The sequence below is a fragment of the Artemia sp. Qi Xiang Cuo genome, chromosome 16 (assembly GCF_049724085.1).
Source record: "Artemia sp. Qi Xiang Cuo chromosome 16, ASM4972408v1, whole genome shotgun sequence".
In the NCBI taxonomy this organism is placed as follows: domain Eukaryota; kingdom Metazoa; phylum Arthropoda; class Branchiopoda; order Anostraca; family Artemiidae; genus Artemia; species Artemia sp. Qi Xiang Cuo.
The window spans coordinates 27,181,135-27,206,965 of NC_142809.1; the positions used below are offsets into that span (position 1 = coordinate 27,181,135).

The window sequence follows — 25,831 nt, forward strand, 5'->3', positions numbered from 1 at the left end:
GTACCCAGAACAATCCTTAAGCAATTTCTCTGGGAAACATCTAGCAAATCTTCATCCGCTTTTCGGAGCGTCCATGCTTCAGAGCCATATTTCACCACTGTCATCACTGTAACTTCTAATATTCTAATCCTGGTTTGGAGACTTATCTTCATATTCTTCCAAACTTTTTTTAACTGTGAAAAAATACCCTGAGCCTTGGCTATTCTACTTTTGACATCTTCACTGCTCCCAACATCTTTACTAATAAAAAAGGAATTAAAAAAAAGGAAGTTTTTCAATTGAAAGTAAGCAGAACCGCTAAGATTTAAAATGAATAACATAATTTGGTATATGTAGGTGTTACCCCCCTCCTTAATCGCTCGTCTTTACGCTAAAGTTTGACTTTTTATTAAAATTCTTTAAAAAAAAACTGGTCAAACCCAATGAATTTGAATGACAAGCATTATTAAAGAATTTTAAGACTTTAGCGTGAAGAGCGAGGACTAAAGAAAGGGCAGCCCTCGTCATATATCGGACAATTTCAATTCTTTTTAAGTTTTGATGTTACTTTCAGTTGAAAAAAAAACTTATCGTTGACTGTCTTTTTTTTCATATAAAGAATAACGATGATTGACTTCGCATCTTTTTTAAGATTAGAAAATAAATTTTGGGAATCATTTAGACTTGGTTTAAACCACTCTTTGACAAATAATTTAACTTGTTTTTGTGTTTTCATGGCGAGTTGTCTACATTAAAGCGATTGGTTAAAAGAATTTTGTCCTCTGTATATTTTAAACTATTAAAAGTTGTCCTTAGTAGCCCAACAATGATTGTAGGAGCCTTTAAATAATCACTCTGTTAATTAGTAGCCAAAGTTATTAGCCCAATGACCATTGTAGGAGCTTTTAAATAAGTATGTCAGCGCTGCTGATATGTATGTCCTAGCTTTTTTTGCATTTAACTTGATATGCTGGAAAATATTCATTGAGCGGATTGTAGACAATCCACGCTATATGCTAAATTTGATAGTTAAGCGTTTATTATCTTTTGTGCTATCAAAAATTATAGGCAATTTGTACTGATATAAGTGCATGATGGACTGGAATATTAGCCTCTTTTTAAAATTATAAGCATTTTAAGGAATAAACTGGCTATTATATCTCACTTTAGGCTGATAGGAATAACAAATGACCAATTATTATAATTTCTTGTATGATGTATCCGATAAATAGATTAGTGATTAGTGTTGTGCAAGAGAATAATATTGCTGCGGTTAAAATAGGAAATGAGGTTAGTAGCTGGTTTCGTATATATGCAAATACAATCTAACTCCTTCAAGAAAGCTACAGAACACTAGTTTACAAGTTTTTCAGTAATTATATTGTTCTGAGGCAGGGAGGGATTTTATCACCACCATTGGGCTTACGGAGGGCTAGAGCCGACTTAACTCTGAACATATACCTAGATACATATGAGGAATCAAATCATCCATAAAAAGAAAGGGTTTGTGAAAGCACAGGATGAACATCAACACCACTGGTAAGGACCGTAAAGTCCAATGCCGTATTTTTTACCTTTTTGCCCCTTATACTTTCAAAAATACATTTGGACTGCAATGTTGTAGGAAAAAAAACGTAATTGAGTCAATCTGGAATGATTAGAATATTTTTCCCCATAAGTTCCATTCTACGTTAGAAGTTGATTAGAGGAATTTATCCATTTTTTTTCTTAAATATTTTTAACCTAGCTTTTAAATGTTATAATTACTATTTCATTTTTATTTCTAGAAACACCTGGTCATGCTGGCTGGGCTGAAACTCCAAGAACTGACAGAACCGGAGCTGATTTGATCCAAGAGACTCCTACACCATCTGCATCTAAGAGGAAATCACGTTGGGACGAAACCCCTGGAGCGACCCCTAGCTGAACACCGACTGCTGGAAGTATGACTCCAATAACACCAGCACTGATGAATCCTAGTATTACTCCTGGTATGATGAATCCAGGTGCAACACCAATGGAAGACAATGCAATGGATCTTGCTACTCCAACTCCAGGGCACCTAGCTATTTTGACCCCTGAACAGCTCCAGGCTTACAGATAGGAGAAGGAGATAGATGAGAGAAATTGTCCTCTTACCAATGAAGAGCTTGATGCAATGTTCCCGGAAGGTTATAAGGTCCTCCAGCCTCCTGCTGGTTGTGTCCCAGGTAGAAAGCTCCATGCCACCCCTACTCCAATTGCTGAAACTCCTCAAAGTTTCTTCAAGCATCAAGAAAGGCAAACACCTAAGTTAATGGATAACCAACCTAAGGAAAATTTGCCGTTCTTAAAGCCGGAAGATGCACAGTATTTTGATAAGCTTCTTGTTGACGTTGAGGAAGAAAGTCTAAGTCTAAAAGATCAAAGAGAGGAGAATTATGAAGTTACTTTTGAAGATAAAAAATGGGTCACCTTCCATACGCACAGCAACTCTTCGTCAAATCACACATAAACCATCACACCTATTCCAGTAAAAAAAGAAGATCCAACTAAAAATAAGAAGAAAAGAAAGTGATCATTCAGCAACACAGAAAAGCAGAGGATCCGCTAGCCGCAGAAAAAAAGGAAATAAAAAGCTACTGCAACTAATTAAAGCCGAATTCAAATCTAAATAGCTTCAATTGCGTTAAATTTAGGATGGGTATTGCTGCCCATTGCTTGCTTGCATCAGGACCAGACGTTTTCTGCCTCACCTGACATCTGCAATTCAAATGTTATATATTTTTTTTTACTTTTTGTTTGTAGCACACTAATGCAAGATGAAATTTGTACTTTTTTTCAACGTACGGTAGAATACTGAATATTTATTTCTTATCCAAAATAGAGCTCTTTTTTTTATTTGTAGATAGCTGAATTAAATTCTTAGTGTGGGTTATAGGAGTATGTTTGATAAACAGAAACATAAACTTTGGAATAAACTGAGAGGATTATTACCAGAAGTTGTTGCTGTCACCTCGCAAGAATTCCTGAGAAATGAGCTTCAGCGACCCCTGTGAGACTTGAGAAGCCGCAGGCAAAAGCCAGTGAATATGCCGAACTTTTAGCAAAAACACTAATTTATAATTAAATTATAGAATTTTAGAAATAAGAAGTGACTTTTCAATCACCATGTGCTTTCGTTCCTCCTATAGTGCTTGTCTGCTGATAAATTTTTACATTTCATTATAGTTTAGTGACAACCTTGTCTAGAGACCTAGGCAGAACTGAGCAGCCAAAATTATTGACTTCCAAAAATAGTAATTAGGCAAGTGGACTCTGTCAAATTACCTTAATTCACAGCTTGGAGCGAATCTAAGGATTTTCCATCCTTGCAATATCCTATTATGACTTCAATATCCCATCCGCTTGAATGTAACCGTCGAATCAGAAGCCAGTGTATCTTCAGAGTTTGTTCCACAAGTTTGTTATGCACTGGCTGAAGAAATGGCTTCTTTCTCAATTGACTAATATTTCTTGAAGATTTTGTTTTTTAAAGGAGGGGATTTCGCTACCCCTCCAATCACTTTCAAATCTTAAAAAGGTTAACAGAACTTTTAATATCCAACTTAAATGGTTCATTTTTGTTACAAAGTATTGCAGATATCTGTTACGAAATATTGCAAACATAGTGTCTTTTAGATAGATTTTTAAGTTTCATCCCAATACCATCTATTGCATATACACCCTTTCGACAAGCTAGATGAAAAAAGTGTCTTTTGATTTATTTCAACCTCTCCCAGAGAATGCCCCAAAATTTTCATCTGAATACCTTTAGCCATCCGTGAGATATTTTTTTTTAGAAAAAAGCATTTCCTGATAAATTATCAAAACCTTTATCAAATATTTTTAATACAATAACTAGAAGTGGTTCATTCCCCAAGTGCCGGAAAAAAAAGGATACATTACACCCATACAGAAAAAAGGGGTTAGTAAGATTTTTATGGAGTCCGACCAATTATCCTAACAACAGTATTCTCGAAACTGTATGAGAGCTTTGCAGCAGATTCGCTTAAAAAAATAATCCTTGAACTTATCGATGAACAGCAATCTAGAAACATGAAAGGCTTATCAACGGCACATTACCTGGTCAGTCTTCTCAGAACTGTATATAAACTACTTGACAAGCCAGATATCTAGCTCAATCTCCTTTTAATTGACCTCCAAAAGGCTTTTGATCTGGTTAGTCATAATTTTTTAGTTGAAAAATTGCTAAAGGAATGTAAGATGCCCTATTTTCTAGTCAATATTATTGCATATTTTCTGTCAAATAGAGGTCAAGTTGTTAAGTATAAAAATGTTGATTCTGATTCACTTTCTATTTCTTGTGAAGTTCCGCAGGGTACGCTTTTAGGTCCTTTACTATTTTTGGTAATGATTAACAATTTTGCTAATGAATCAGTCAAAAGATGGAAGTTTGTTGATGACATGTCATTGCTCGAAAAGTGCAGAAGAAATATGGAGAGCAGTGCCATGGAAATTCTTGAAGATATTGCAAGTGAAGTAGCCAAGTCAAAAATGAAATTAAATTCCCATAAATCTAATGTTATGACCATTAGTTTTCTTAAATCAAAGCCATCATTTACAACCCCAATACCTAATGAAATAATTACAAAAAAACTAAACTCTTAGGGGTCACACTGACTAGCGATTTGAAATGGGAGGTCCGCATTTGCTATATTGTTAAACAGGCTAGTGCATCTCTGTCTCTCCTTAAGCTATTTGCTAAATTTTCATGCCCAAAAGCACATATCATCTGCCTTTATATATCTTTATCCGTCAACAGCTTCAGTATTCTTGGCCGGTGTGATATTTTGGCCTTACAGTGGATCAATCCGATAGGCTAGAGATTATCCAGAAGAGAACCCTGAGAATTATTTACGGTCAGGGCAATGTACCTTACATTCTCCTCCTCTAAGAATTCCGCCTCCCTACCCTGGAAGCCCGACGTGTTACTCTTTGCACTAACTTCGGATATAATCTGCGTCGTAACCCACGCTTTCAATGTATACTAAGAGCCCCCAATTGCCCCCCAAAGTCCCGTTTACCCCAATCTTTGTGCCAGCGTTCATTGAAATCAGAACTAAATGAAAATTGTGATATACCATGTTAATGAGTCGTGTGTATTGTTAATGTGGTAGTTTGTTTGTTTCATTTTCATTTGACAGGCCAGTTGGGTTCATCACTGTATGTTTTTATAATTCACTTATGTTTGTACTTATGTACTCATTTTATTCATTTTGCTTATGTTACATGTGTTGTTCAGTTTTTACTTTTACTTACGTTACTTACATTTTACTTATGTGCTTATATACTCATTTTATTCATTGTAATAATTTTTATTTGAGAGGCTAGTTGGGTTTACCGCTGTATGTTTTTATATTGTACTTATGTTTGTACTTATATTTTTTTTATATACAATGCAGGCTAGCTGACAGAAAGCAACAAGTTTGGCAGTGTTTATATGTTGTAAGAGTTTGTTTGTTAATAAGGTACTATTCTACTCGTCAGGTTGATAACCTGGATGCATATGGTGCCATTTGATTTAATTCAACGCCGCCCATAATATTCGCTCAAAGCTTCAATTTAATAGCCTTATCCGTTCATGAGATACTGCAGATACGCAAATTAGGGAACCTGAAAATAAATATTGTGTTTTGTTTTAGTTCATATCCCATGAAAATTTAAACTTTAATATCCTTAGCTATTCCTCATCCTGGGATATTGCATGCAAGCCATTTTGACAATCTTGATGAACATAGTATTTTTTTTATTTTGTTCACTATCCCCACCAGTTTCAACTTGATACCTTTAGCAGTCCCAGAGACATTGCAGATACACCGTTTTGGCAGCCTGGGTGCACATAGTGTATTTTAATTTAGTTCGACATTCCTCTCAACATTTCCTGACACTTTCACCTTAATACCTTCAGCTGTTTCTGAGATATTGCAGATACACAATTCTGACTGCCCGGATGCACATGGTATTATTTGGTGTATTTTCCCTGAGCTTTATCCCCTGAAAGCTTCAAGCCAATGTCCTTTTCAGATTCTGCGATATTGCATATACGCCCTTTTGACAACTTAGACGTACATAATGTAATTTGATTTAGTTAAACATTCGCTGAAAGTTTTAACTGAATACCCTTAGTCGTTCCTGAGATACTGCACATACACTATCTTGACACCCTGGATACGCATAGTGTCTTTTGAATTATTTCAGCTTTCTTTTTCAACATTCCCTGAAAACTTCAAATTGATACACCAAGGCTTTTCAGACACCCAGGATCAAACATACCCCATTTTCTATTTTAAACCTAAAGATCCAAGATATTGCAGGCGTACTATTTCAACTACTAGGATAGACATAATGTCTTTGCATTTACCCCCCCCCCCCCCCCCGAGTAAAAATTATAAGCCCATTTAACCGTCAAATACTCCCTTCAGGTTTCAATTTGATTGCCTAAGTCATTCCTAAGATACTGTAAATAATTTGAAAAAACAGGCATACATAGCGTCTTTTGATTTACTCAGGTACACGTGTCATATCCAGAGTACATTTTTGAAAAACACTGGTAATCTTGGCCCAGCGAACTATCCGTAAGAGCTCACTCGAAATGCGACTAGTTAGGAACAAAGAGTTGTTTTGCCAATTTCAAGACTCCTCCTCCCAGCAAAATGTATAATTTTCATGGTCCAAAGAATGTCCACCGGAAGTTTCGAGCTAATCGAACACCAAGGATAAAAAAAACATTTTGCATCATAAAATCTATGCATACACGAAGGATAACTTGAACAATTTACGCCCCTTGTCCCAAGACGTGGGTGTCATGTCATTCCTGGAGACATTTTTGTTAAACCGTTCAGCTATTTTGAAGAAAAAGGCTACCTCAAAATTTTGACTGAATGTCGGTGGGGCTGTAGGAAAATAACACTTCGAGGGCACCTGACTCTTTACTATGTCAACTTGTGGCCACTCCTGTTAGACATAAAAAGCTTAGTTTTTTTGCATTGTTCGTTTTAAATTCACGTTGTTGTTTTGCCACTGGATACTATGAAGGCGCTAGGGTATGCCTGGGGCAAACAAGTCGAGTCTGAGGGAAGGGGGATTCGTTGCTCTCCAATCTTTTTCGATCCTTAAAAAGGGCACTAGAACTTTCCATTTTATCGAACTAGTCCCTTCCCGGGATTCTAAGACAAAGCCTTCTTTACAATGCAGTTGGGCGAAAAATATTACTAGGGGGTACCCGACTCCTTAAGACGTCATTTTTGGCCCACCCCTGCTATACAGTTAAAATTATAGTTTTTACCCAACTTTCCGTTTCATGCGGCAAATTTTGGCCTTCTTAAAAGCAAATTTTATGGCCTTTTTCAAAAGTAATAATGCTGTACGTACCACAATTGTTTGTATTTTCAAGCTCAGGCAAAACAGATCTTGTAGACTCATCATCTTCATTGGGCTTCTCAACCTGCAAAAAGTAGTGTTAATAGAACACGGAATCTTACAAAAACCCTTGGCTATTTTTCAACATCCATCAAATAGCATCAAATTCAATATATATTGTAGGGGAAGAAGACTAAAAGCAAAGGAATATCCTTGAGGGGACGGCAAAGAAGTCTTTGTTGGAAAGTCTTTGTTTGGTTGAAAAAAAGTAGAAACAATTCTTTTTAGAGCATAAGATAACAGATATTGTAGCACAAATGAATTTAATTATTTTATATATGACAGAGTCTGCCGACACTCGATTCTTCACTATTAAGACTATAAGTTTAGCGAGTACTTAACTGACAGCATCTTAGAGTACGAAAAATATAGCCAGTGGGCGATACAAATGTTATATTTACCGAATGCATTTCAAACGTTTGACCTGAATGCTTTGTTGTTTAAAGTAAATAAGAACAAATAAGCCCTTCCATTTTCTTGGCATTGTGACAAAAAAAAAAACATTTCAAACGTTTTTACCTTTATAACTTTAATAAATCCAAAATTATTAAGAATTTCAGGAATGAATATCAGTATATATCAAACTTTCACTTGTGTTATTTTACTATAAAGACATTTATTTTTATAAGCTACGATTATGATATCATCTAGCATACGAACTTTTTTTTAACTTTGATTTTATTGAATATAAAAACACAACTCCAGGAACTGATCAATGATATCTAGGGCCCAAATGTAGCCCCTGGAGAACTCGAGTATTCGTATTAATATATCACTGATTATTGACAAAAAAAAACAAAGTGTTAAACTTTCAAAGAGAAAGAATAATGAAAAAAAGCATTCTGCACTACATAAAAAAGAGAGAATCCTCCTAAACATTATTCATTTGTAGCCTACTAGTAGAAAGAAGATGTTTTTTATGATCGTATCGTAATGACAGAACTGAAACAGATTCTTTTATTTGCGGCGGAATATTGTTCCATAATTTCACTCTAGCGTATTTGATAGAAAAAGCTAAGATGTCATTTATACAAAAAATAGGTTTTTTCAATATTGCGTTTGTTTAATCACAAAAGCGAGTAGATGTAGTAATTTCCTTTAGAATGAGCCCTTAAACAGCTCTCTATGATGTTCCAGCACCCCGTTAGCAGCGGAGAAAAATGGAAAAAGAGGACGCTTTAGTTCAACCAATGTAAAAAAGTGATTTCCCTTATTGTTCAAGCTAGGGGTCAGTAATATTTCTGTATAGGGTTTCCAGCAATGGCGATTCCAATGGCACTTTTTATTTGAAACCGACACCATGTTTGAAAAGTTTCCGGCTATTTTCCGAAATTCTCATGAATTCGTTTTCAAAATAACATTTTAGTATTAAGACTAATTTAAATAATGGTTAACATTCCTGGATCAAAGTCTCGATGAACTTTGTCTTATGGAGCAAAGGAAGGGCAATGGGAGAACATGGAATCAAACTGGGAGTAAAAAAAATTCCCGGGCTTAGATTATGCTGATGGTTTAAGCATCCTAGATGAAAGTGTGAGCAAAATGAATGAACTTTTAGAGGTTTTGCGAGTTCAGTGTGCTAGAATAGGCTATAAAATTAATGTGAAGAAGACTAAGTCACCAAGGCTAGGAATAAGTGAAGATAAAAAGTGACGTTGGGTAACGAAAGATTGATCAGATTGACAGCTTCATTTACCTTTATAATATTATGAGCAAAGATGGTGGGAGCAGTAAAGATGTTAAAAATAGAATAGCCAAGGCTCAGTAGAGCTTTTTCACAGTTAAAAAAAAGTTCGGAAGAATAGGACGATAAGTCTGCAAACCAAGAATAGAATTTTGGAAGCTACAGCAATGACAGTGATCAAATATGGTTCTGAAGCATGGGCGCTCCGAAAAGCGGATGAAGATTAACTAGATGTTTCCCAGAGAAATTGCTTACGGATTGTTTTGGGCACCCGGCTGACAGACCGTATTTCAAACAGTAGGTTGTACGAAAAGTGTAGTTCAATCCCGCTTTCTAGGGCTATAATGAGAGAAATGTTGAGATGACTAGGGCATGTTCTGCGGATGAAGGATGATAGATTGCCAAAGATTGTCCTTTTCGGCCAACCGTTTAGGGCTAAATGGAAAGCAGGTCGTCCGCGGTTGGGGTGGGAGAATATAAAAAAGAAAGATTCAAGGGAAATGGGAACTTCCTGGGAGGGTGTGAAGAGGGAGGCTTCAAATAGATTGGGATGGAGGAGGAGCGTGCGTAGCTATGTTGGCCTCAGGCAGCTTGGTACTGCGGTGAAATATTAGTTGTAGTAGTAGTATCCCTCAATTAGCTATAAGTGACGATTTTTTCGCACTTGCCAGTTTTTTTTTGTGTTTGTTTTTTTTACACATTTTTTAATATTGGGTTACTATGGGCAGAGGTTCATCCTTTACTTGACTATGATGGTGATTTTTTTCAGTAAAACACAAATTGCGTTCTGGTCTTAAGAAGACACAAAGGGCGTAAGTCCAACTCCTCTTTGCGGCAATTTCTGCTCATTTTGAGTTTGACTGTTTTTTTTCTTTTATTGTAATTTCTGTTTATTTTGGGTTTCATTTCTCTGATGACAGAGATTTATGTTAGTTTTCTGCATGAACATTATTTGACTTTATTTCGGCTCATTTGTGGTTTAATGTATCTCTTTACCTTTCTTTGAAAAACCTTTTTTTGGAAAAAAGTTTTTTATTAATTCATAAAAATAACGTACAAAGAGGAATATGAAAAAAAAAGAAGAGATATATAGAAACAAAAGGACAGTGATAAAATTCCAAACAATTATAAACAACTTTAACTTTTAAGAACTCACTCAACATGGGACAAATACTATGCGACTTCACAACACGACACTAGGCACATGATAGGAGACACATCAGTAGAACATCGCAAATTCTATGGCAGCAGTCAGCAAAGTTACATGGCAGTTCAACAACTTTTTGACAAATCTCCAAAGCACCATGTCATCAGGAGACGTAGCTATTACGAGTCTAAAAAGGAACGCTGGGAAAATACTTGCAAGACCTGAAGAATACCGACCGTAATTTTGTCAGAGGCGGAAAACCTTCCATAAGGATATCAAAAACAATAAATGTGATTAAAAAAATCCGTTATATAGCCGACCAAGGATTCTCTTATCAAATTAACCCTTTACTCTGGCAATAATCTCAAATGATTTCCTTAGTTTTTCTTCAAGGAATCAATTACAACCTTTCTTGTAGATCTAATTTATGTTCCAAATGGAAGGCCTAAAAACATAAGAGAACTGGAAGATGAGATTGTAGCTGGACCAACTTGGATTGGACCAGTGGAGGTGATCTCTAGTCCAAATATAAGAAAATTAATTTTGGAAGTGGCAAATCGAGAGTATTCCTGTTAAAGGATGTATATAAAAGATGAAACGGAAGAACCAACTTGGAATGTCAACAATAACACACTGCATCTGTGGAGCATCCGTTAAGGTTAAATCTAAATCTGGAGTGGAACTCGAATTGTGCACATAGGAAACGGCTTCAACTTTGGTAGTCAAAAAATGTCACTATGAAGTGAAACCTCGTCATCATCATATGAGGCAAATCCGATTGAATAGGGCTCTTGGGAAATTGATTTCTCCACCTTATTTTCTGATGATTAAACCTCTTCTTGACAAAGATGAGGAAAGAAGCATTTGAGTAAGCGGTGCAGCCTCATTCATACAATCCGTTTTGAAATCACCGCAATATTTTAAAATATTGACTTATTTGCAGATTGAACATCTGGAATGGATTGAGAAAGCGAAGCCCAAGCTGCGGTATATGTACGATGATTATTCTCGTTTCTGTAGTTTGTTGGCATATATACACACATCAAAAAAAAGAACCAAAATCAAGCGAAATATATGTATCAGAAGATCCAAGAAAGGTATGGGAAAATTCTTATGCAATGCAATCCCTAGCTCACCGGAAGGATGACAAGATTTCAGTTCGGCAGGACGAAAGAATAACCATGATCAGGCGAAAGCTCTAGCTGTCAAAAGTTATTAGTACTCAGAAGTTGTCTAGAGATGTATACAATCACCGAGGAATTACACAGGGGACTTTAAAACAACTACTACTGCTAACAACTCGCAGTAAGATCAAGCCGCCTGGGGCCAACACAGCTAAGCACGCTCCCCCTTCACACTAATCTGTTAAAAACCTCCCTCTTTAGAACCTCCCAGGAAGTTCCTATTCCCCTTAAATCTTTCTTTACGACATCCTCCTACTCCAACCGTGGCCGACCTGCTTTCTTCGGGAATCTGTCATCTTTCATCCCCAGAACCTGCCCTAACCGTCTCAACCTTTCCCTTATTATAGCCCTAGAAAGTAGGATTGGAACACACTTTTCGTACAGCCTACTATTTGAAATACGGTCAGTCAGCCGGGCCAAAACAGTCCGTAGGCAATTTCTCTGGAAAATATCTAGCGAATCTTCCGTCGTATATCGGAGCATCCATGCTTCAGAACCATACTTTACCACAGTCATTTGTGTGGCTTCCAATATTCTAATCTTGGTTCACAGCCTTATCTTCCCATTCTTCCAAACTTTTTTCAACTTTGAAAAAACACCCTGGGCCTTGGCTATACTACTTCTAACATTTCTACTGCTTCAACCGTCTTTACTAATAATCCCACCTAGGTGAGTGAAGCTATCCACTTGATCGATCTTTTCATTACCCAACATCACCTTTTCTCCTTCACTTGTTCTTTGCCTTAGCGACTTAAGTCTTCTTAACATTAATTTTCAAACCTATTCTAGCACCCTCAACTCACAAAACCTCTAAACATTTATTCATTTTGCTCACACTTTCATCTAGGATACTTAAATCATCAGCATGATCTAAGTCCAAGAAATTGTTTCTTCCTCTGATCCTTAAGGCAAATTTCGTCAAAATGATACATATAAATAGGGAAACCCATTTCAATGAAAAAACAATGAATAAAGAAAAAACGTTTCAATGGCAAAATTGACACGAAGCCATGTTCGGCCACAATGAACTTCAGGGATAAGCAATGACGAAGGAGGTGGCCTAGGTTCACCTCGATCGCTCTTGGCTCTTAAGAAGGGCACTAGAACTCATGCCTTTTTTTAATCGCACCTCTGCCAGAATTCGACTATTAATGGTTTTGTATGATCATCTCTGGCAAAAATTGACAAAATAAAAAAAAAACAAACACGCATCTGTGAAGCAAAAAATACGAAATTTGGGTTTTCAGTCAGGGAGCTGGGAATTCTGTAAACGGGTGTTTGTTATTCGAAGATTTGATGCTATAACCTTCCTTCAAAGAGGATGCCATTTGGTGGTTTTTCCCTTCATTTTTGGATATTATCCAAAATTTATTATACTAAAGACTATGGATGGGTATCATTAAGATAAATTAATTTTACATATTCAATAAATTTTTTTATATCTACTTTTTCCAAACATCCAGTTTTCTGAGTTTCAGTTACTATTAGCACCGATTACTCTTTACTTAGAATCTATTACCATGACCTATTTGATTATAGATACAAAGGGGTTAAAGATCTAGGAGAAGACGGGAAGGAAAGTTCCAATTCTACTAAAGCGTATTTTTACTCCTAAATATCTTGATTTTTTCCTATTAAAACATGCTTTCCTGAAAAGTTAGTGATGAGATGCTCATATATTCTATTTATGTTTATGTTTGTCTCATCACATTTCACTGATAAATTACCAATAATAAGTTACTGGGGCGTGAATCAGGGTGCAAAGTAAAATTGCAACTCAACAGTCACCTTCAACATTGCACGTGTGGTAAGCTGATGGGTTGAAAAAAAAAATAGATGAAAACAATCGAACGTCAACAAGAAGTCTTAAGGGGGAGTGGAGAGGCACTAAGCGTAAGTGTATGTATTCTTTATTATTACTTTGTCACGAACAAGTGACAAACAACAATCAGTCTGCAACCAAGTAACAGAAAAAAAAACATTACTTTCCTGAAAAATGCACAAAATTCAACGGTTTTGTTTTGTCTTGGTGCAGCTATGAATCAGAAGAAATGGAAAGATGACATAAAGTTTGTGGTCCAAAAGCGTGTCTACGTGAAAGGAAGCGGTCAGCTTACTCCTTCAACTTTTTTTTTTAGTAATATGGATCTGCTAGAATATACGCTAAATTCACAAGGGTTTTAATTCCCAAGTCTTGTTCTAATTTTTTTAGCAAGCCTTTCCAATTCAGACTCTAAGAATTATAAAAAGCATCAAGTCCAAGTGCTATCCTAGCTACTAATTTCTTAAACGGCAAAGAATTTTCCTGATGAAACGTTTAAAATAATTTGCTTAAATTACACTCTAGTGTTATTCGTGGTAACCAAGCTAAAGCCTTCAGTCTGAACACTTGGAGTTTAAAGTACTAAGGTTATATGAATAACTAGCAACACCTCCTTCTGACGGCTTCGCTTACTATGGCATATATCTCCAGCCTTTAGCTATTGCGCGCCTATAATCACGATGTTTACATTTCAGACCCAGTCTTCCCCTAATTTGTTTCTATTTTTCGGATACATTAGTATCTCATAGGTAGAGGGTATGTTCTATTCAATTTTTTTTTTCAATCTGAGATAAAACGTACCAAACAGTTGTTGCCCTCTCCCCTGATTTTTTTTCTTTTTAATTTGTTCCACTGGTATCATAGGCAGCGCGCTAGCGCTGCCTAATTAAAGAACGATCTGGGCACAATTTGTTGTTTTTTTGTTTTTTTTTTCTCCATACCCGGGCACTTCGTATCGAAGGATTCGTCGTATAAATTTCGAAAAGGGCTCATTCGATTGGAAATTGGAGTGGCTAGTGCCCCTTTTAATAGTCGAAAGTTATTGGAGGGCAACTAGCCCCCCAACCCACACCCATCCTTCCCCCAAACACATTCAATCAAAATTTTGAGATAGCCATTTTGTTCAGCGTAGTTGATTTCCAGATAGAAAATATGTTTTGAGGAGGACACTCCCCACTACCCTCAGGGCCAGGGTTTTAAGTTATGCCCTGGGGGCATATAAGATTTTTATAGAAGACGTTGTCGTAGAAACTTCAAAACAGGCTCATTCGATTAGAAATTCAAAGGGCTAGTACCTTTTTAATAGTTGAAAGTGATTGGAGGACAACTAGCCCCCCACGCCCGTCATTCCCCCAAAAACATCCAATCAAAATTTTTAGATAGCCATTTTGTTTAGAGTAGTTTATTTCCAGATGGAAAAAAGTTTTTGAGGATGACACTCCCCCACAACCCTCAGGGCAAGGGTTTTAAGTTATGCCCTGGGGGCATATAAGGTTTTTATAGAAGGCGTTGTCGCAGAAACTTCAAAACAGGCTCATTTGATTGGAAATTCAAAGGGCTAGTAGGCTACCCTTTTTACTAGTCGAAAGTGATTTGAGGGCAACTAGCCCCCCCCCCACCCATAATTCCCCCAAACACATCCAATCAAAATTTTGAGATAACCATTTTGTTCTGCGTACTGGATTTCCTGAAAGAAAATATGTTTTTGAGGAGGACACTCAATCAAACCCATAAGGGCAAAGGGTTTAAGTTATGCCCTGGGGGCATATAATGTTTTTATAGAAGGTGTTGTTGTAGAAACTTCAAAACAGGCTCATTCGATGGGAAATTCAAAGGGCTAGTACCCTTTTTAGTAGGCGAAAGTGAATTGAGGGCAACTAGCCCCCACAGCCCTCAATTATGAAAATTAGGTCTTTAAGGATGACAACCCCTCCCCCAACAGCCCTCAGGGTAAGGGTTTTAAGTTATGGCCTGGGGGCATATAAGGTTTTTATTAAAAGCGTTGCCGTAGAAACTTCAAAAGGGATCATTCGATTGGAAATTAAAAGGGCTAGTGCCCTTTTTAATAGTCGAAAGTGATTGGATAGCGACTTACACCCCTCTCACGCCCACCATTTTCCCAAACACATCGAATTAAAATTTTGAGATATCCATTTTGTTCAACGTAGTTGAAAGATCTGGAAATTTTGTCTTTTATGATGATAACCCCATCAGAGCCCTCAGTAAAAGGGTTCTAAGTTATGCCCTGGGGGCATATAAAGTTTTTATTGAAAGCGTTGTCGTAGAAACTTCAAAAGGGCTCATTCGATTTGAAATTCAAAGGGCTAGTACCCTTTTTAATAGTCGAAAGTGATTGGAGGGCAACTAGCCCCCCACCCCCCGCTCATCATTCCCCCAAACACATCCAATCAAAATTTTGAGATAGCCATTTTGTTCAGCGTAGTTGATTTCCTTATGGAAAATATATTTTTGAGGAGGACACTCCCACACAACCCTCAGGGCAAGGGTTTTAAGTTATGCCCTGGGGGCATATAAGGTTTTTATAGAAGGCACTGTCATAGAAACTTCAAAAAGGATTCATTCGATTAGAAATTTGAGTGGCTAGTGCCCTTTTTAATGGTCGAAAGTGATTGGAGGGAAAATAGCCCCCCCCCCCGCCCCTCATTCCCCCGAACACATCCAATCAAAATTTTGAGATAGCCATTTTGTTTAATAGCCAAAACAGATAGTCTCAGTAAGAAGCAAAGATGGCATAATCCTTTTTCAGAATTGTATACAAATATATCATTTCACTTGTTGATAGATAGTCTATCATCCATCCTAGGGCAGAACTAAGGTAGATAGGCATGGAACATAGGTAATTCAAATAGTTTGTCAATTCTATGAGCCATTTGAAGGCTGGACTGCTGTGTTGGACTACTGGCTGGGTAGAAAAATGGTATACATAACATGTTATTTGCAATCTCTATGATATGCAGGCAGCCAAAGTTAACTGATTGTTGTTTTTGTTTGACAAATGTTTAAAATCCTAAATATTTTCTTGGATATTTTCTTGGATTATTTTCTTGGATTATTTTCTAAAAATCCTCCGTTTTATAGAGAGAAATAACTGGATTTCCAGAGTTCATATTACGGTTGATATGTTCATCATTTCGAGTAATGCTAGGTGAGACCAAGATGTTACCTGATAAATCGACTTTATAGGCTGTGTAATGACTTTAAACTTATTATTTTTATGCCTAAGTTTTTAAGATAATTTTAATTGTGCACTGAAAGTTACTGATATCACAGCTCCTGCAGGACTATGAAAAGCGTTATAGATTAGTTTGTTGTTGTGAGGCTACGTAGTTACTTTTGACTCGTACATCAATATTCTTGTTTTTATGCTTGGTTTTTGGGTTTTCAGTAAAACGCTAGTTTTCTGTAATCTTTCAAACATAGGGAAATATCTCCAGTTGATTTATTTGCATTAGTTTTATTGATATATGTTACATAGACTGTGAATTAATAATTTTTATTCGTTTCAAGTTTCAACTTTACTCCTTTCCTCGGAAAAATTTGCTTTTTTAAATTCATCTAGGCTCGTTTTTATTAAAATTTTATTTAGAAACAACACTGCAAGGATCTTTTTTATTTATACGGAATAATTTCTGTTTGCTTTCAGTTTTAATGTGTGTCCTTAGTTTCAGTTGAAAATCTTTTTTTATATAATTTCTAATCACCTCCAATCTAGAAGAGACAAGACACCTCAACCCTTAGTAAGGAGCTGAACTAAGAAGTCGTACAAGTTTTGAAGGAAAAATAAGTTTAGAGTGGAGAAAAACAAAAATCAAAACATAGCGTCGTTTCTTTTTGTAAAAAGGATTTAAAAAAAGATGAAACAGATCATTATTTCTTTGTCTTAAAAAATTAAATTTAGTTATATTTAAGAGAGTAGCTCCAGGCAAATACCTTCGACACAAAAGGTTAACTGAGTGGACAGGTTTGTGTATCGACATACTTGCAGAAAATTTTTCTAGCGCAACAGAAATGTACCTTTAGACTTATGGATTTATTTGAACTGTCCCTAAATAAAAAGCGACTCATTACTCAGAAATGAATGAAAATTTCAAAAAAGATCATTTCTCATGTAGGTACGATAAATGGTATTACAAACTAGGTTTGATTTCATTTCAAAAATTTTGGGAAGAATTACCTGAATTCTCCCACAGAGCTGTTTTCATTTGTCTTTCTTCCTCTTTGGATGCATTATCTTACGTGCGGAGAGAATATTACGGTGGAGTTGTCAAGTAAATAATTTGAATAAGTAAGTATAACAATAAGTAATCCTTCTTTTAATATACAACTTTGAGTGGTTCCAGAACCACATGCTTACACTTCTCCAGCCACTTAGTGGTAAGGGGTTGGGGTCAGAGGCATAATTTGCTATGGGGCAGAGGGGGCAACTTCCCCTCTCAGACCTCAGTTTTCCTCCAGACCCCATTTTGCCACTCCCGCCCAGCTAAAATTTAGTTCCTCCAAAAATGTTGTCGAAGCTAAGATAAGGCTGCATAATTTAGGCATCCATTGAAACAGGTCAGTTTTCTTTAGTTCTTTTATCTTTTTTATTGCTATACGGCTAGTTTTTTAGTTTTCTCTGTCATTTTCAGTTGATTTGGGAAAATTGGCTCCAACTTTGATCCCCGCCTCCATAGGACTTTGACAAAATCACGCAATTCGTTGGTGTATGAATTTAGAGATCTACTTAGAATGTTGTCGTTGCAAACCATGAACTGGATGACCTCTATCCCCTTTCGAATCAAAATACTTGACCAAATACCTTCCTGGGACATGTTTTAAAAGTGAGTGCATCATATTTACAAAAAAAAACAAAACAAAGAATGAAATTATCTGGAAATGATTGTATAGAAGGGAGAAAACCGTAATTGAAAAAAAAAAAAAACAAGCAGGAAACAAAACCAATAAAATATTATTCGAATTCGTCCGCTTTACCAGCAGAATAACGCCTCCAATACTGTGATTTAATATATTAGTGCTTTTACCTTAATTGCGTAGCTTATTCAGGGGGCTTGGAGGGGAAAAATACGAGAGGTGTTCTTGCAAACCACCAGTCAAGGGTTTTAGACCATAATTATTACAATAATGATATCGTTTTATAATTCCAAGCTTTTCTACTTAAGAAGTGACATTAAAAGTGTTGTTTCAGAGCTATATCACACTTACGGATGGTATAATTGATGAACATCAAGTAGATATGAGCAATAGCTTTGAAATGAGCCATTAAATGTCATTCTAAAAACTACTGGTAGCCCACTAGCCCCAGCTTTTCCACTTGAGACATGGTACCAAAAGTGCCGTTTTTTGCTACTTGGCACTTATGGATGGCAAAACTGATTAAAAGCACGTAGATATGAGCAATAGCTTTCAAATCAGCCATTAAACATCTCACTAAGAAGTTCTGGCAGCCCACTAGCCCCTAGCTTTTCCGCTTGAGATATGGCCTCAATAGTGCCATTTGGCACTTGCAGGTGGTGGAATTTATAAAGAAAACGTAGATATGAGAAATAGCTTTTATGTGAGCTATTAAACATCTGTCTACGATGTTTTTGTTGCCCGCTAGCCCCAACCCTTGAGAAATGGCACAAAAGTGCCATTTTTAGTGCCATATGGAAATTGCATACGATGAAATTTATAAAAACACGCAGATATGAAAACTAGCTTTTAAATGAGCCTTTAAACGTCTCTCTATGATTTTCTGGTAAACCACTAGCCCTGGAGAAAAAAAAAACAAAAAACAAGAACGGGAGAGATCAGTGCTACCTATGCAAAAAAGTGATTTTCCTTGTTGTTCAGGGTGGGGGACTGTAATTTCCCTGAATAAGGGTTTCGACTACGCTGATTCCAATAGTACACTTTTTATTTTGATCAGACGCCGTTTTCGAGGGATTTCAGGCTTTTTTTCGAAATTACCATAAATATCTTTTCACAATAAACTTTTATTTTTAATACAAACGGAACTAATAGTTACCATTCCTGAATCAGTGTCAGATGACAATTGTTTTTCAATAGGCTGTTTTTTTTCTAAACGAATTTTTTAACTTTTTGTTACTATGGGCTGTTGTTCGCTCTTTAATAGTCTGCAGCTGCCGTTACTATTATGATGTACGCCATCAGCAAGAATTATATTTGAGAAACTGCAAAGAAAGCTTTTGTCGAAGTGACTGATATCCGGGGATGGACTTGTTGAGGTTTTTAGGACTATTTTGGAAGGGGCTTTTGACATAATTATGGATGTTCCTCTGCTATTTGAGAATTTAGTTCAAATTATAGTGCCTGCCCTGGAGCATGATGCTTAATGTTTGTATACAGTTAAAGATATGGAAAAGTTAGCATCTGAAGAGATTACGACCGGAACGTTTGGCGGAAGAAAGTTTAGCCGAGCTTGTAAAATGTAACGATAAGGAGACGACAGCTCGTGTTTGGCACACTTCCTTACTTGGCAATCTTTTGGAGCCAAAATTGGTGATAATGTAGAGCAACTTATTAGTTCAAAAAATCTGGGTTTCACGCAGGGTCACCTTGAAGCCGGCCTCAAGCATCGCATCCTGAACGAATTGATAAGACTAAAAAAATTTCGTATGAATCTAGAAATTAACTTTATATGATATTTAAGGAATCAAGTACGAATGACGAAATTGCACCAGAATTCTCAATTTCCAATCGAATGAACTCCTTTCGAAGTTTCTAAGACAACTCCTATTATACGAATTGTTTTGGTCAGAATATACAAAGAAAAAAAGGTGAATAATATATTGTGCCCAAATCGCTTTTAAGATTAAAAAGCTTTTGGTTATTTCCCACTGTCTTATTTGAAAAGGTATACCCGTTTTTCCTGCCCAATCTATTCAAAGCCCCCCTCTTTGCATCCTCCCAAGAGGTTATGATTTCCCTAAATCCATCCTTAAGAACTACTCCCTCCCCATTCGGAGACGACCTCTTTTTTGTTTGGTCTTAGATGGTTTGCAGAAAAGAATGATCTTTGACGTCCGTCATTCTTATTCCGTAAAACGTGTCCTAGCCATCTTAACCCTTCTCTCATTATAGCCCTATAAATCGCGATAGAACCACATTTGCCACACAGCTTACTATTTGAAGCATTGTCAGAAAGACGGGCATACAAAAAACAAAAAAAAACAAAAGATAACTGTTTACGATTCCTCAAGAAATAATCAAACAAATCCTCCTCCGTCTTTCAGAGCATCTACGTTTCAGAACCATGCTTGACCACTGTTATCACTGTAACTTCCAATATTCTGATCTTGGTTCGGAGACTTATCTTTCTGTTCTTCTCAACTTTTTTTAACCGTGAAAAAACACCCTGAGCCTTGGCTATTTTGCTGTTAACATCTTCACTAAAAATATTACCTGGGTATGTGAAGCTATCCTCTTGATCGATCTTCCTGTTATTCAATATCACCCCTTCACCTTTACTTATTCCCAGTTTAAGTGACCTAGTCTTCTTAAAATTAGTTTTCTAACCTATTCTTGCGCTCTGAACTCTCTAAATCTCCAAAAACAATTCATTTTGCCAACATTTTCATCTAGGGCATTCAAATCATCAGCATAATCTAAATCTAGTAGTTTTAATTTCCCATCTGATTCTGTGCTCTGTCATAGCCTTCACCGTGTTCCTTAGGACAAAGTCCATCAAAATAATCCATATAAATGGGGATAGAACACAACGTTGCTTAACTCCTGACTCAATGCGAAATCAGCTATAAACGTCACTTCTTATCTTAACTGCAAACATGTTATTCTAGTACACAGTTCTAACCACTGGTATGTATTTATCTGGTCTACCATACAAGGATTGGACCTTCACTAAAAGTCTACCGACTACCTTTATTGCACAATTTTTATTAAATTTTTTATAAAACCTCTTGTGACCCCCCCCCCTCAAAAATCCTATTCACAATCGTCAATAATTTATCGTAAACTTTCCAATCCCCTTATTCTAAACATTCATTTACCAGACTATCAGCACCTGGGGCCTTATTATTTTTTAATCATATTGGTTCTGTCTGCGAAGGTCAGAACGACACAAAGCACAAGAGAGGATGAGTAGAGTAGGTAATTTTTCATGAGCTCGTGCGAAGGAATCTCCTCCCCAAACGCTAAAAAACATGCCTAAAATAAACTGAGATCCTACTTTGATCAGAAATACGATCGAGGATTTCACGAATGGAAATGAAGGATAAGGAAATAAATTGAAATGAGTGAAAAAACTAATTTTAAATGTATACGACCAGGAACATTTCTAAAACAGGGGATGATATACAACACTGTTTATCTGAGATAGCTGCCCCACAAATTGTCAACCAAATTCTAAGCAAAAGCATAGGAAATTACAACGGTTACAGAGTTCTTGCTACTAAACATTTAGGATGGTCACTGAAAGTTTTTTGAATGTTTAAGGATCCCCCAAAGACTGATTCAAAAGTTCTTCTCCCTACAGAAAATTGAAAAATTGAGCTACTATTTAGACTACGACCCATGAGGTAGTCGTTGCGAAAACCGGTATTGGTACCTTCAATTTTTAAAAACATGAATTTTATTCTCAACTGCTTTGCATAACCCTGCAACTCTGAATATTTCAAAACATAAGAATAGTCCTTTTCGCTCAAAATGTACCTACGCACCTTTTTAGTCACCTCAAAATGACAAAGATACATAAAGAGTATAAACCGATCTTAAATTTTTCAGTCTTAAATAAAATACAGGATATGATGAAAGATCTTTACTTAAACATTTGTGCAGATAAAAAAGCTAGCTTATTCTTGTTGAATAAAGGCAGGATACTTCGCTCTTACTTCGGTCCAACTTAATTTTCCACATGATAGATTTTTTATAACGGCAGCCACTTCGTTCACCTAAAATAAACAAGCTTATTAACAAAATTTAGAATCATTGAATCTTAATTCAAGACACTAACTTGCTCCTCATGGCAATTCAGAAGCACAAAACAATCTCATAAAAGAACAACATAAAATTGACGAATCCGTTCCTAAGCTCAGGAAAAACCCTTAAAACTCCATTTGTCCCACACACTAGAGCTCCCCTGTATAGCATGCAATCTATGCTGGCCAACTAGCAACAACGGTGCCTAGGAACTTCCACATACAGGCAGAGCATTATCTCGACAACAACACCTCTCTATCTGTAGTTTCGCAGTTAAAGGAAGTATTTACAACAATATATATATATATATATATATATATATATATATATATATATATATATATATATATATATATATATATATATATATATATATATATATATATATATATATATATAAAATTACACAAATTTTGTTTACTTTTTTTTTAAATGTTAATCAAAGATTCTTAAAAACCCCTAAAAACAATATGGGATACTCTCCAGCGTTAAAACTTTTAAAAATGTTCAAATGGTATTAGAAGTGATCACTTTTTGGATATCGTCTTAGTTTCTTTTTTCAATAAACTTGAATAGTCAAAAACAGAAAAACGAGACATGAAAATATTCAATGACTTTCACACCTAAGGGGTTTGGAATTGCGTTCCAAGTACCCATGTTACAACAATAGCAATTTAAAGATCTCCTATCTAATTTTAAGAGGTGTTAAAATTTTCATCAACCCAGTTGTAACAGATGAAAAAACAGGGGAAGAACGTGAATATGATGTCAGTAAAAAAATCGAAAGGCACGTTTTACCTTTCCCAGTTTCCTAGAAAATTTTTGCTGTGTAATGCTACACCTTTTAGGTTACTACGACTGATGTAAGTGACTGAAGCTCCCATTAAAGGAACACATAAGGATAAAATAGCATTAAAGGAATACAAATATTAACCAATTACAGCTCGAGAAAAAAAGAAGAGATCATAAGTATACAAGATTTTAAAACGTAGCTTTTTAAAAGTTCTCTTTTAAAAAGCTACGAAAATTTCTCTGTTTATTATTCGAAATTTCTTTTTTTCGGCCAAAAAATGTCTCTGTTTATTTAAATTTTGAGCAATATGTAGAATTTTATAAAATTTTATGACTCGTAAACAATTTTAAAAAGGGATATGGAACTGATCTACAAATGGTCCTGACCTCATCAGTGCCAACTGAAAAAAAAAGAAGAAAAATTCAGGCTACATATTTGAAGTCAGTATCAGAAATAGCGTCGACAAGATAATTTTATTTGACACACATAAACAAAACATTTCGCTACACCTGCTAAGAAAGTCCAAAAGGGCTTTCTGGCAGCAGGTGTCATTCTTCTCTATTCTATGCTTTCTAGTAGCACTTATTTTTACATTATTCTACATGCTATTCATACACCATTCATACATATACAACATGCACTCTACTTTCATAAAATATACACGTGATTAGTATTCTTTTGCAAGGAAAGATCTCTTGTTGTAGCCTTGAAGGATGCAAAGCAACTCGGATTTCTTTTTAAAATTGGAATTTTATCCCACACAGGGGGCAAAATTTCTATTTTCAAAAGAAGCTCTAATCATATTTCTAAATGAATGTACCATTTTTAGTGAAATACATAGTGTATCATGACTAACGAGATTATTATTAATGGGGGGAAAATCGAAAGAACAGGGAAGTACATTATTGAAATATTTATACGTGAGAATACTAACTTGATAATAACTATTTTTTGAAATAACAAGAACAAGTTTACACTTAATGTAAATTCATTAATATTATGAGCAATCAAAGTCTTAGGTGACAAAAATTTAGCAGCTCTATTTAGATTTTTTTTTGTATGACAAAAAATTTCTTGTCCATATGGAGCAGAGGGAATGCGTTTTTAACTCGGCAAATCGCTACCGGAAATCTTGACAACTTTGAAGCTATAACATTTGAATGCGTAAGCAACATAATTAAGTTTGACATGTTTCTTTTTTTCAACTCAAATCGAAGGAACTGCATTTTCAAAGCAGCAAAACAAATTTCATCTGGGTAAGTTTCGCTGAATGAATAATGGGGTCTCTTCTGAGTCCTCTACCTCAGTTTATCATGGAAGACGATATTTTACAAGTGATGTCGCGACAATTTTACAGCTTAAGGGAAACCATACGACCACATTCCGCCAAAAGCGTAGCCACATCACACACGCATAAAAAGGTGGCATTGGTTGACGACCCAACCACATTTAGGATAGTGGTATAAAGCAATTCAAAACTCTGGAATATACAAAAATATTTATTGATTGCGACAGAGTTGAAATGCAAGAGCAATTTCAAGCTCTTCATTATAATACTCTTCTTGTTGAGAAGTTTCACAGCGAAAAAATTTGACAAACAATTAAATAATTACTTTGTCCGTTTAGTTGGATTAAATTACAATAAAACAACAAATCATTGATGTCCTCTATAGTAGATTACTGGGCAGTATAAACAAAAAAAAAAAGCTCGTCGTAAAAGGGTGGCCGGGTTGGTGAAATGCTGACTTTGAATCACAGAGATTTCAGCTTCGACTCTTGACGTTAAAGTCTAAGAAAGCCAATTTTGAAGTATAAATTTTCAAAGGTACTAGAATTTACTACAAGTGCTTTGCGTGGCGCCACTCTAACTGCTTCAACATTAAACCAGTTCCGACTCAGGCTCTGATTCCAGAGCGCTAGTAATCATCATAGCTACAACACCTGAGGTAAAATAGTTTTAAAGATCATATAACTTGAAATTAAAGTCACATAACCGATGCTTCCGAATGTGGTTCCATTCAATCAATCTTTATCTCTTACCGGCAGTCGAACTTGTAGCATAGAGTCCCGGTCCCTCAGAGTCACAGAATGGGGTTCTTTAAGCGTGTCAAAATCCACAGTCACTGCAAAAGGCACCCCAAGCTCATCCATTCTTGCATAGCGACGACCTACTGACACTGAGGAGGTGTTGACTTCAGACGGAATCTCTTGATCTTCCAAATCTTGTGCTAAAAAGAAAGAATAAAGTTCGCCAAAAAGTAAAAAAATGATTACAAAATAACTATAACGCGGAGCCCCATCACAGCAAAACAGAGACGAATTTTGTACATGGGAACACGAAAGAGTTCGTGATTTCTTTAGGCTTATAAACAGTTAAGCTATTTTTAAAGTTGCTGAACTATTTCATTTAGACACGTCAAAGAAGAAGAAAATGAGAATGACAGAATGAAGGGAGGAGAAATAGAGAGAGCATGAGAGAATAGGAAAAGAATTATTTGGCACGTACTAAATACTAATAATAAAAAAAAATATGCTATTTTTCAGGTCGTGAAACTGGATGCTAACATAGACAATTAACAAAAAGAGAAAGAGACACCAAAAGAGGAAAGAACATAGATACTATTTTAGAGAGCAAAAGAAATGTAGCCAAAACGTGAGAAGAGATCAGACCAATAAGAAAAAACACTTCTTTATGATACGTGACAACAGTTAAACAGATTGGTCAGAAGCATTAATACCACAAGTACTATTAAGTTATTGCAGTAACAAACCACCTGAGGCCAACCCGGGTGCACCCACTCCT

The 25,831-nt window shown here is 36.0% G+C and overlaps 2 protein-coding genes and 1 pseudogene across 3 annotated transcripts in view; 2 read left to right on the forward strand and 1 right to left on the reverse strand.

Annotated features, from left to right (window-relative positions):
* LOC148942732 (diacylglycerol kinase 1-like) overlaps positions 1-18,187 on the forward strand; it is a 147,596-nt gene extending 129,409 nt beyond the window's left edge. Inside the window, exon 8 of one of the 2 annotated variants that reach the window (XM_089102798.1) lies at positions 17,927-18,187. In XM_089102798.1, the coding sequence (XP_088958924.1) occupies positions 17,927-17,956 (30 nt within the window). In that variant the 3' untranslated portion in view covers positions 17,957-18,187. Of the gene's footprint in view, positions 1-1,766; positions 3,907-17,926 lie in introns of those variants that run through there. The other variant, XM_089102801.1, reaches the window with a different exon arrangement.
* LOC148942737 (uncharacterized) lies at positions 4,225-5,219 on the forward strand (annotated as a pseudogene).
* Positions 18,188-22,059: 3,872 nt separating the features above from the next.
* The window catches only part of LOC148942738 (glycine--tRNA ligase-like), a 50,839-nt gene continuing 47,067 nt past the window's right edge, over positions 22,060-25,831 (reverse strand). Inside the window, exons 13-14 of the mRNA XM_089102344.1 lie at positions 25,069-25,256; positions 22,060-22,207 (exon numbers count right to left, since the gene is read on the reverse strand). Of these exons, the coding sequence (XP_088958470.1) occupies positions 22,109-22,207; positions 25,069-25,256 (287 nt within the window). The 3' untranslated portion in view covers positions 22,060-22,108. The remainder of the gene's footprint in view (positions 22,208-25,068; positions 25,257-25,831) is intronic.